The sequence below is a fragment of the Heterocephalus glaber genome, unplaced genomic scaffold, assembly GCF_053883595.1.
Source record: "Heterocephalus glaber isolate CG9 unplaced genomic scaffold, H.glaber_assembly_v1.0 deba00000621, whole genome shotgun sequence".
In the NCBI taxonomy this organism is placed as follows: Eukaryota; Metazoa; Chordata; class Mammalia; order Rodentia; family Bathyergidae; genus Heterocephalus; species Heterocephalus glaber.
Window position 1 is genome coordinate 19,619,623 of NW_028258153.1, and position 12,885 is coordinate 19,632,507.

General features: G+C 36.4%; 1 protein-coding gene across 25 annotated transcripts in view; it reads right to left on the reverse strand.

Annotated features, from left to right (window-relative positions):
- The window catches only part of Pard3b (par-3 family cell polarity regulator beta), a 1,069,040-nt gene that overhangs the window by 426,608 nt on the left and 629,547 nt on the right, over nucleotides 1-12,885 (reverse strand). For all 25 annotated transcript variants that reach the window (XR_015449088.1, XM_087205812.1, XM_004851169.4 and 22 more), the window contains 2 exons: nucleotides 12,712-12,882; nucleotides 5,616-5,748 (listed from right to left, as the gene is read on the reverse strand). Coding sequence is in view for 24 of the 25 variants with exons in the window: in XM_087205812.1 (XP_087061938.1) it covers nucleotides 5,616-5,748; nucleotides 12,712-12,882 (304 nt within the window). In the remaining variant the exon portion in view is untranslated. The remainder of the gene's footprint in view (nucleotides 1-5,615; nucleotides 5,749-12,711; nucleotides 12,883-12,885) is intronic.

Here is a 12,885-nt window from a genome sequence, read left to right on the forward strand (position 1 = left end):
TGCTGGGAGTTTTCGGACAAAATTAACATTTAAATAAATAAAGCAGACTGCGCTCTCTAATCTGGGTGGGCTGAGGCCTGAGCAGGACAAAAGGGTGGCTTTTCCCTGGGCAAGAGAGAACTCCTGCCTGCCTGCCTTTGAACCAGGATGTCACCTTTCTCTTGCATCTGCACTTGAGCTGAACATTGCTCTTTTTGGTTCTCCGGCTTGCTGGCCTTTGACTGGAGCCACACTGCCAACTTCCCTGGTTCCTAGGCCTTTGATTCAGATTAGAACTCCATGATCAGCTCTTCTGGATCTCCAGCTTGTCTCAACAAGTAGATCTAAGGACTTTTCAGCTTCCATAATCCTGTGAGCTAATTCCTTATAATCAATATCTTATTTATTTATAAACATGTACACATATACAGCTGGTTCTGTTTCTCTGCAGAACCCTGATGAATACACCTAGCTAGGACTTGCTCTAAGCTCTGCCCCAGGCACTAGTCTGCAATGGAGGTGGTGGCAACTGTGCTGATATATCCCTGGGAAAGAGGCTCTGAAGCAGGAGATCTGATGAGTAGGTGTCATGGAAGAGGCAGCATCATGAACAAAGGTGGCCAGCACTGCCCCTTTCATTTCCACCTCCATGATCCAGTGATTTGGTGGTGTGGATGCAGTCAGGCAGGCAGAGATTTGCTAAGGGGAAACAGAGCAGAAGGACTGTATTGCAAATAGGACACATTGGGACACCATCCTTTCTTCTAGCTTGAATCTTTCTATCCTCAATCTCTCAGTCCGTCTTCCACGCTGGTGGTTAACACAGACATGAACAGGTGAGTTGCTGTATATACTTGCCTTCAGAATACAGGTCTGTATTTCTGGCAGCAAACTATTTCCCTTCTTATACATTAGCTGAACAAGACTATAGACTGTTCCCTTGGGCTTACTTGTCTCAGTGTCTTTGCTCATCTAATTGCAAAATCCACCCTAGCTTCCAATATCTTACCCTTCTCCCATGGTCCACCTCAAATGACATCTTCTCTATGAAATTTTCAACATTCCTAGGATCTGTCAGTGATTCTGTTACAATGACAGAGAATGCTCTTTTCCTGGGTATACAGCTGGATAAAATTTCTCTGGCCTCTGTGCTCCTAGGCCAGTCTTGCCAATGGAGTATGAGTTGCTATGGTGAATTTCATTTTCAACCTCTCTTTTCTTCTCCTAACTACCATCCAAAAGCCAAATGATAAGATGCTAGAAGATTGTCAGCCACAAATGGAAGGTCCCTTGATCACTGCATGGAACATTCATTATCCTTCTGCAAAGCCTTACTGGGCTGTGATGTGACTAAGAAATACACTTTCATGTTTTTTATTTATCCACTGACATTTTTAGGTTTATGGACTACTTAATATTATGTAAAGTACTTTCTGTATAACATTCATAGCATGCTTCCTTTGTAATTAGCTATGCATTTATTGATCTAACAAGCTAACATCTATTCATCTGTACCTCTCCTTCTAGACTATACATAACTTCCTCCTTGTCCTCCTCATTCTGTTCTCCTTCCTGTATGTAGCCTCTTCTTTGATTATTTTGAGTTTTTTTTACAATTATTAACTTTGATTTTTACTGCATCCATATGGCCCTGTTTTTTTCAGTAATAATAGGTGTAGAGGTAAGAATTTTATTTGATGACTCTATATTTTGGTACAGTATTAAACAACATATTCAGATGTAACTTTTTTCCTCTTGATTCAATATCTTCATTCAGGATTATGATCAGTGTAAGAGTCTAGAATTCTTGTCTCCTAGAAATAATATTTCTGGATTTCACTGAGTATACAGGTATCTTTTTAATGATATATACATAGATGTTGACAGTGTGCCTTCTAGTTACTTCAATGATGGCTAACTGGCTTTTCTTTTAATTACCATCTTTTGTTATTTGTCTTGTGGGATCCATCCTACCAAGGCCAAGGTGGGTAAAAGAGATTTGACTTTAGACAAGGGGTCAGCAAATTATGGTCCTGCTCGAAAACCAGTCGACCATTGCACTTTGTAAATAAGGTTTTACTGAACTCAGTCATGCCCATTTGTTCATATATGGGTATTATGTATCTATGGATATATACATACAATGACATAGCTGAGTAGTAACAGAGATCCGTAGGCCAACAAAACTTCAAAAATTTACCATTCAGCTCTTTAAGGACAGTTTGCTGACCCTTACTTTAGACTCTTCTTGAGGGCAGTAACAGCATTACATTCATTTTTGCATTCCTAATAGTATGTTCTGCACAAAGGAGGTATCCAATAAACATCAGTCAAATTGAGAAGTGTAATTCAATTTCTCATCACCATTGCAGAGATAGTGCCATCCAAGCTATGGATGGGTGGATACATACTGGTTTCCAGGAAGATACACATTAGAAAGAATTACACTATTATGTGTCTCCTTCAGGGAATATGTATTTAGTGGGACATGGCACAGAATCAATACACTTAATTGAGGTAGGCAGAAAAGGCCTAACTCAGTGGGTGATACTGGGCAGACCTGGGCCAGTGGGTGACTGGGGTGCACTTGAGCTGAAGCAGTAGAAGAGCATAAAAGGAGAGACAAGAGCAATGGAAGGAGAGGTAACAAACCAGAGGCAATCTGTTCTTAGAGTGAGATCCACCAGCAAGAGTCCTTGGGAAATACAATGTTGGTGCACCTCATTACCATTCAAATATGTAATGGGATTTTATAGTAAACACTGGGGCACAACCTCCATCCTTATTACTAACTTGGAGCACCACACTTATTCCACTACAAGCACTGCTAGCAATTCTCCAAGACAAATATGAATTTTCTAGAGTTAGGATTTCTACATATGTCAGTTCTAAAAATGCCTTTTCTGTGTAACAGTGTGACAGGAATAAAAAACAAAATACCCAGTGAACTGTGGGTGGTATATACTATTATTAAAAAAATAGATGGAACACAGAATATCAACATCGAATTTTTAAATATACAAAGGAAAGGAAAAAGAGAAGGAAAAATGTTGATGTTTTGTCTCTACTAGTTCCTGTCCTCACCAGACACTGCATTTTGTCGACTTAATCTTGTCTTTCTAGAGGAGATGCTTAAAAACTTGGTAGTGGTGAATGAATATTTAGGATTTATGAGTTTCTGTGACCTGTTACCAACTTACCTGGCTGTAAAACTCAGGATCTCTCAGTAATTCTCAAACGCAAAATCAGTAGTACAAAGAGGAGATGATAATGATATTCTTTCATAGAATTATGTTTATTAATTCTGTTATAATATTTTTTTTGCCTCTAAGTCAATAGGTTCACATGAAAAGTAAGAGATTTTCATCTGGCCTCTAACATGAAATTTAGTGAATCTATGCTTTGATACACCTAATTCTTGATACTAGTATTGTATCACAGATCCATAAGGAAATAATCATAGATTTTTTCCTACTTTTCAAAAACTATTCTAGAATTTTTTATGTTAACTTGGAAAATAAAAGTGGGGAGGAAATGAAGCAGAAACATTTTGGGGAGCTGATGGTTTTTTTCAGTGGTAAAAATGTTGTTCAATCTGGATCTAGGTCTCAGGAGGAAGAAAACAGACATACTTCCCTGTGGTTGTCAAAAGCCATTTATGCCCAATTCTGGGTGTATCTTTACACTTTAATTGACTCCATATTTTCATGATTTTAGCCATTGCTATTGTTTCTAGAGGTACCCCATTTTTGAGTATATCTATGTCCTCTAAAATATGTTTAGTGAATATCACTTCAGCAACTATATTTTATAGTTATTGAAAATAAACCAAGATGGATGTAACATGTCTAATGTTTCTTTGGATGTCACTGGTGAAATTAGGAATAAAACCAAAACTTTAGTCACTGGGCCACATATTGCTTGAGAGTCAAGTGTTAATCAAATTATGAGGCATTTTAATACATATGTATGTCATATGTAAAGATGAGGCATTTTAATACACATATCAGTGCCCATGATGCCAACATGGGTGTCGTATTAAGAAGACTGTCCCATTCCGTGGAAAACCTGCTGTTCCATCCTGACTCTGTTGCTATTGAGTTTTAAGGTCTTAGAAGAAAATATTGCTTGGTCAAGAAGATGTTTAATTTCTTTAAGGGGACAATGACACATATTTCTTTATGTGAATACAAAGTAAAATCATCTCTGCATGGTCATTCTTAGCATCAGGTGGAAGAACTTTAATAGTTTCAAGGGATCAGTGTGACTTAGGGCCATGCTGTGGTTTAGGAGATAATCCTAAGCCAGAGAGACAGGAACTGAATCCAGGGTCTGTGTGTACAGTCTTGGGTCAATTATTTACCCTTTCTGACTATGTCTTCATCTATAAAAATGAGGATCATAATATCAGTCATTTTGAATGAATATGTCAATTGATCACTCAACATAGTATCTAACAGTAAACACTTAATAAATAGTAACAGGTGTTACAACTACTTTTTACCAAAATGGAGAAATTCAGAAGGAAAAAACCAACATCCAATTAGGATGAAACAATCCAATTCTAGAGCAACTTCAGTCAGAGTTTACAAGTCCATTCTGTCAGAGCAATCTCAGAGTTCAGACCTTGTTCCCATGTAGTTACATTTTGGCAACATTTTAAGTGTCTAAAATATATCCTTTGTTTATCTAGTACACAGTACCATCATACAGTAGAGTGCTAGTGAATGTGATGCTATAAAATATGTGAGGACACACACAGTAAGATGCTTGTAATGTGCTATTAATTAAAAAACTCATTCTTCAAACATTACATATAGTAATTTCTTTTACTTTCATTTTATGTACACATATTTGCATGAAGAAGAGACTTGAAAGATGCACATAAATATTATTGATTAGAATCTTTTTATATAGAAGTATGAGTAATATTAAATTTTCTTTTTATTGCTTTTCTCTAAATTTTCTATCATGAATATGTATTGCTTTGGCAATATAAAAAAATGAAAGTTATTAAAGAAGAGATATACAGGGAGATAAAATGATTTTCTTGGTGACCTGAAGTATAATTTTTGAAAAACAAAGAAAAAAATCTAGGGTTTTTTATATATGGAGCTCCATTAGAAATGTGATCTATACCACGTAAGAGAAACTGTAGTAAGACAATAACAAGAACATTCCAACTGCCACAGTATGATTACAGGATATGGTATTTAACTATTTACCACTTGTCTTGGAACCAAGCACAAATCTGCGAGCCATGTTATGACCATTTTATGATTTAACAGAAATCCACAAAATTTTTTAGAGGTACTTGATAATTTTAATGTTGAGGGAATGTTTCAGAAATTAACAGTTTGCTATCTTTGATCCTCCAGACATGGCTTGTTTTATACATAACCCTCCATGTTTGGGGCACCAAGCATAGAAGCTGTCACTTAAACTGGAGGCCTTGCCAGGAATCTGATTCACAAGTTCTGAGTCAGCTCTCCCACCCACCTGTCAGCGTTCATGACTCTGAGTAACAAAGTCTGCACTTTGTCTAATTAACTCCTCTTTCTTCTTTTTTAAAATAAAAAGGCACTTCTGTGTTTTCTCACTGCATTTGGAGTGGATGAAAATGGATAGTCTCTTACCTTTCTGTTTATCTTGTGGACTGTAATTGTCAAAGGACTGCAATATACCACTCTCATTTCGGCTGGAGGTAGTTAGAGCATTTTGACAGTTCTCAAAGCATGGCTTGGAAAATGCCCCACACTCAGCAGTCTCCTAAGGGATAAAAATAAAAAGCACATTTGCTTTTTAAATACGTTCCAACTTGGTCAGCTGGAGCAAAAGAAAAGAATGATCAATTTATGAATAGTCTTTCAGGAATCTCTAGTACATAAGTCTTCAAAGGTGGAAAATCAAAATGGCCCTATCAGTTACAACATCTACAAATATGGAATATAGTTAAAATATCTATGACAATGTGTGTTAAGGATTAGGAGTGCTGATAGCCAACACACAAGAGGATTAACTTTATTATTCTTTCCCTGCACTTACAACTGACTTCTTTCAAATTTTTTTCCATCTGGGAGTACAGCTTGTGGCAGTATCAATACAAGAATACAGTTCATGCCAATGGTGTTTCTCTGCCAACCAGCTGGTCCCTCGCTCCCTCTCCCTCTTGCTGTCCTCAGATACACACATATGCTCTAGGACAAGTCTGAACCCAAGCAGGCTTTGCTGATGAAATGCCACGAATGTGTCCCACTGTGGACACTGCCAGGTCTTTGGCCAGGATCCACAGAGAGCTACAGTGACAAAGCCAGACAGTGGTTCTTCTGAGATTTATTTCCCCCCCATATTTCTCCATCCTATTTGGATTCTGACAGTCTATAAGCAAATTCACAGTTTTCTTCAAACTGCTATATCCAGAATAACACCCTGCAATCCTTCTTTCCACAGGTGCTATGCAGTACCAGAAGGCAGCCAGCCTCCAAGAACTCGAGCTGCTTTTGCAAGAGGACGGTGGTACAGAGAACTGGGTTTAGCTCTGGTTCATAGTATTTGTCTCCCTAACAGATTTCTATAAAGTAAATAATTTGGAAGTTATTTCAAATGTTCCCTTGACCATTTGTGAGAGAAACATGCCACAAATGAGAATACAGATCTCATCCTTAATGCTCTTCCCTTCTGGAAAAGAATTTGGCTTGAAAAATTCATTTCATTTATACATTTTTCTTTTCTTTTCATTTTTGGCAGTAGTGGAGATTGAACCTAGGGCCTTCAAACTGAGCTACATTGACAGCTCTTTATAAAAATAATTTTAAGTGTTTATAATTTTTGACACAAGGTGTCCCTAAGTTACTAAGTGGCCCAGGCTGGGCTTGAACTTGCCATCCTCCTACCTCAACCTCTTGGAATGCTTGGGATTATAAACATGTACGGACCATGCCCAGCTTATATTTTATTTTTAGTTATAAAAATTCAGTGTTCAGTGAAACAAAATATTTAAAACATTCTATTTATGCATTCTTAATAATTAAAATGCTTTCAGCTGTTGAAGATCAAAGCTTTGCACACTTCTCCCACAACCAATGTGCTGCTCTTTGCCTCTATACTGCTAGTCAAACAAAGCCAGGAGCAGCTAGCGACTCCTCAGTTAGCAAGCAAGAGAGGTAGGAATTGCTTCGCATAGCCTTGTGTTTTCATTTAACAACAACAACAAGAACAAAATTTTTTCTGCTTTCCCAGCTCTTTGACAAATGACACAATCGATATCCCAACTACTGATCAGTAAACAGCCTAATTAAAGTATTCAGCCTGTAAAATAGAGCTGTCATGGAGCCTTCCATTAGTGTCCCAGCCAATAAAAAATATAATGGATTTTTAAACATATTCTGCTTCTACCAAGATGAGCTGGGAGCATGTTTTGGGGAAGGGAAAAACAAAACCAGGTCATAACCTATTTTTTAATACCAAGTCTCCAGGCTCAAATAGAATTACAATTGAACCTCAAACTCATCCTTTGAAAAACATGTTTCTGTTTAAAATGATTTTGATTCAATCAAGGGCTCATTACATATTCTTTACGACATTCTCATAAAAACTGTGTATCTTGTGCAACTGGGTAATGCAGGGGTGGGGAACAACAACTTTATATTTTGACATTTCTTAAATAGCTTCCTTAATTTTTAAAATATCAATACAGTGTTTAGACAATCACTTTGACATTCTTGCCAAATCTGGCTAATTGATTGACCTGAATGTCTAAGTGGTGCTGAGACCTGTTTCTAGGTTATGGATGCTTTTCTATTGCACTGGAGGGCAACTACTGCTGCACAGGAGAATACACTCAAATCATGAGTACACAACATATGCTTTAACATAGTAAAAGACAGGTTTGGGAGATCAAATAGCTGCAAAGTTTTTTTTCAAATTTAATAAAGATAAGCTGTGTATTAGGCTGCTGTCTTTATAAGAAATAATGCTCTTTAATCTTCATGGGTACCACAGAGATTCTCAATAGCTAAGAGTCAAGTGCCTGCTCACTCCCCATGGAAAGCATGTAAATATTAGGGAGAGAAAATGGATCTTGTTTAAATGTCCTCATAAAAATTGCTTTTTGCCCCAGTTCTTATTCTAGATCGATTCCCTGGTGAAATGTATTAACAAGACACTTCTGAGGATAGGCCATAAACTGAAGATTAATACTTTCTTCTGATTGAATAATGTCAATCCACTCCAGACTGTGTGAATTAAGATAAAAATATCTGCAAATGGCAAAGTCTCCCAACTGCCTGAGCCAAAGTGCAGTCCATCTATCCACTATCACATATATTTTAGAGAGAGATGTGAAATTAGGGGAAAGGAGAGTTGGGGCCGCAGCTAATTCTTTCAGAAGCTTCTTCCTCTCTCTCTTTCTCTGTTTGTTTGTTTGTTTTTGATCATTACATCAACAGGGTACTCTAGAGCAGACCAGACTTTTCCATTCATCTCTGTATCTTTGTTAAAAGGGATCTCAGGGCAGATCTGATGCACAGATACGCAGAAGGCATGACTGTGGCCTCCATGCTATCCTTCACACCTCTCTCCAATAAATGGGTTCTATGGGTTCCAGACCTATAGAGGAAGAACCAAATTAAACCAAATGGAGTCGCTTCTCCTGTGGCAGGGAGCAGTAGATAAGGGCACTCTAACTCTGAAATAAGTAAAGCCCATTAAATATTCATGGAAGGTTCTGTCACTTAGGCAGACGCAAATGTTGAAAATGAGCTTCTTCATTATATATAGTCTCCAGTAATTGGCCAATTTACATTTATTTAACATCTACAAGGTTATGTACAGAAGAGTGTAAAAAGTAAGGTTACTCCTTTCCAATAGTTGATAACATAACAAAGTAAGATACAGGTTATAATTTTACTATCCAAAACCTGCTTTCTCAGTTGAAATAGGTTCCAGATACAACTTTTGCATTCATTCAACAATATTTATTATCTATTACCTATATTCTGGGAAATGAAGACTCATTAGTGGATAAGACAGATAACAATATTTGTTATCTACAATACTAAACACTCAGGAATATATGTAGTCGCATAGCGAATAAACAGCAACCCTAGGATTTTAGCCCAAGCAAGCCAAAACTTCCAAGCTCAAGCTTTTAACTGCAAGGATTCCACCTACCACCTACTACTGTTTAATTTGGTAATATTTTCATTTTTAAAGTTTTTTTTGCTTAAATTCTTTTATTGGTACATATTAGGTATACAATATGCTTACATTTATCATTGGGTCCTTTTACCTGTACATGATGTATCTTAGTTCTTATTTTTTACCCATTACCTGTGTGCCCTTCCCTATTTACATAGATTTCATTTCCATTTTTTTTCTTTTCTCATAGTTTTTCCTTTCCCTTCTTTCCTTTCCCCTTCCTCTCCCATCACCCCTACCCCTTTAGACCTTTTCTTCCTATTTCAAATTATCAGTTATTCATTTTAATTATTTTAAACCTTATTTACACTTTCAGTTTCTCACACTAGAGAAACTATTTGGTATTTATACATGTGTGTCCTATTTATTTCAATTAAGAGTATGGCCTCAATATGCATCCATTTAGCTATAAATGTCTCTAGTTTCTCATTCTTTATGGCTGAGTAGTACTCCATTTTATAAAAAAACCCACATCTTCTTTATCCAGTTTCCAGTTGATGGGCACTTGGGTTGTTTCCAAGCTTTAGCTATTATGAACTGTGCCACTATAAACATGGGTACACAAATATCTCTGTGGTATGATTCTTTGGGGGAAGATACCCAGGAGGGGAATAGCTGGGTCAAATGGGACCTCTAGCCCTAGTTCTTTGAGGTATCTCCATATGGATTTCCACAGTGGTTGCACCAGTCTGCACTCCCACCAACAATGGAGAAGGGTTCCTTTTTCCCCACACCCCCACCAGCATTTGTTATTGGTTGATTTCTTGATAGCAGCCATTCTTTCTGGGGTGAGGTGGAATCTCAGTGTTGTTTTCATCTGCGTCTCTCTAATGACCAGTGATGTTGAACATTTCTTCATATATTTATTTGCTGCTTTTACTTCTTTGCCTGAGAAATGTCTGTTCATTTCAGATGCCCATTTTTGAATTGGGTCTTTAAATTTGGGGGGGTGATATTTTTCAGTTCTTTATATATTCTAGATAGTAGTCCTTTATCTGAGGTACAGCTGCTAAAATTTTTTTCCCACATTGTAGGTTGTCTCTTAGCTCTGTTGGTGGTTTCTCTTGCAGTGCAGAAGCTTTTCAATAAGATGAGATCCAGGTTGTTGATTCTTTCTGCTAGTTCCCATGCTACTGAGGTTTTGTTCATAAAGTCTTTTCCTATGCCAATGTCTTCAAGAGTTCTACCTAACTTATCTTCCAGCAAGTTTAGTGTTTCTGTCTTAATATTTAGATCTTTAATCCACTTTGCTCTTAGTTCAGTGCATGATGATAGGTATGGGTCTAGTTTTTAGTTAATGGTGATAGGTATGGGCAGGTTGAAATCCAGAGGAAATTAAAGAAGAAATTAGACAGTTTCTACAAGTAAATTATAATGCCAGTACAACATACAGGAATCTATGGGACACAAGGAAAGCAGTTCTATGTGGGAAATTCATAGCACTGAATGCCCATATTAGGAAAACAGAGAGAACTCAAATAAATAACCTAATGCAGAACCTCAAGCTCCTAGAAAAAGAAGAGCACAACAAACCCAAAGCTTGTACAAGAGAGGAAATTATAAAGATCAGAGCAGAAATCAATGCAATGGAGACCAAGAGAATGATACAAAAAATCAATGAATCAAAGAGTTGGTTTTTCAAAAGAATAAATAAAATTGATAAACCTTTAGCCAACCTTATCAAAATAAGGAAAGAAAAGGCTCAAATCTATGCAATTAAGAATGAAAAAGGTGAAGTCACAACAGACCCAGCAGAAATCCAGAGGATCATCAGTACCTACTTCAAGAACCTGTACTATAATAAAATGTAAAACACAGAAGAAATGGACAGACTCCAAGATACATATGAATTGCCAAAGTTAAATGAAGAAGATATAGAAATTCTAAACACTGCAATTACAATCAGTGAAATTGAAAATGTAATAAAAAATTTACCAATAAATAAAAGCCCAGGTCCTGATGGCTTCACTGCTGAATTCTATAAGACATTTAAAAAAGAACTACCCCCATTACTCTTTAAACTCATCAAGGAAATTGAAAGGGAAGCAAGGCTTCCAAATTCATTGCTGGAAGCAAGTGTTACTTTGATTCCAAAGCCAGGGAAAGATCCAACCAAAAAAGAGAACTACAGGCCAATCTCCCTAATGAACATAGATGCAAAAATCCTCAACAAGATACTGGTAAACAGAATACAGAGGGTCATCAAGAAGATCATACACCCTGACCAAGTCGGATTTATCCCAGGGATGCAAGGATGGTTCAACATATGTAAATCAATAAATGTAATATACTAATAACAGAGTCAAGGACAAAAACCATATGATCATCTCAATAGATGTAGAAAAAGCATTCGACAAAATCTAACACTCATTTATGACCAAAACCTTACAAAAATTTGGAATAGAAGGTCTTTATCTCAACCTGATTAAGACTATCTATGAGAAACCAATGCCAACATCATACTAAATGGTCAAAAATTGAAAACTTTCATGCTAAATGAAAGGAACAAGACAAGGATGCCCATTATCACCACTCCTGTTCAATATAGTTCTGGAAACATTAGCCACAGCAATTGGAAAAGAGAAAGAAATAAAAGGAATAAAGATAAGAAAGGAAGAAGTTAAACACTTTTTAAGTTTTAAGTTGAATTGTTATTAAAATTAAAATTAATATTTAACTGTAGTGCTTTTAATAATATTCTATGTCAGTCTGCATAATACTGTATTTTACAAACATATTTTGGCTGTAAAGAGAATAACATCCTCATATGATATTGTGAGATTGGCTAAAATTTTTCTTAACTTTTATATTATTAAATTTTTATTTTTTTCCCTAATAGGAGTATTTAATAATTAGAAAATATAATGTTTTAAGAATATTTTATATTTAGAGTTTTATGTGAAGGAAATGTTCAGGAAAATTGGTAAACAAGAATATTTTATACCTACATATCACATAAGTGAAAATATTTCTGATATTAAAACCATACATAAAGAGATTATGATGAAAGATTTCAGAAAAGAAGACTTCCTTTTATTTAATAACACGAACAAGCAGCTTGCTGAATGGATGACATTTAAATTAGTTAAATCTCAAGTTTGTATTGTCTATAGAGTATAGAGAATGTGGAGAGCTGACTGTATTACTATGATCTTCGTATTAAATACTGACGTGTACATCTGACTAAGAACTTTCTAAGGTATGGGCACTGCTAGCATATCAACCTAAAAGTACACAAAGAAGTTTATGAATAAGTCCAGAGCTCTAGAAATTTCTAGAGGAAAAAAAAATCTAGATAATAGGGCCCTGTTATATTTGATAAATGATTTACTTTATATGCACATTTTTATACCATCTAGTTATACCTAACCTATATAACCACCTGTTCCACACATTAATCCATCAGAGTCATCTGAGGCATATTTTCCCAACTGCAGAATCACTGTGAGTTGAGCTACCACACTAGTTGTGGATGTCTGCACGTTCATGTGGCCATTTGGGCAGTTTGTTGAGGAAAATCAAGATTCGTATCACCTCTGTTGGTCTCTCTGGTCTTCTCAGAATCACCAATTGGATCATCCCTCGGATGTTTCCTTCCATAGACATCGATCGTCTAAGTGTTTCCATAGCTTCGTGGTTGGACTTTCCCAGAAGAGATTCCCCATTAACTGCAATAAGCTGGTCATTCATTCGCAGACGACCATCCTA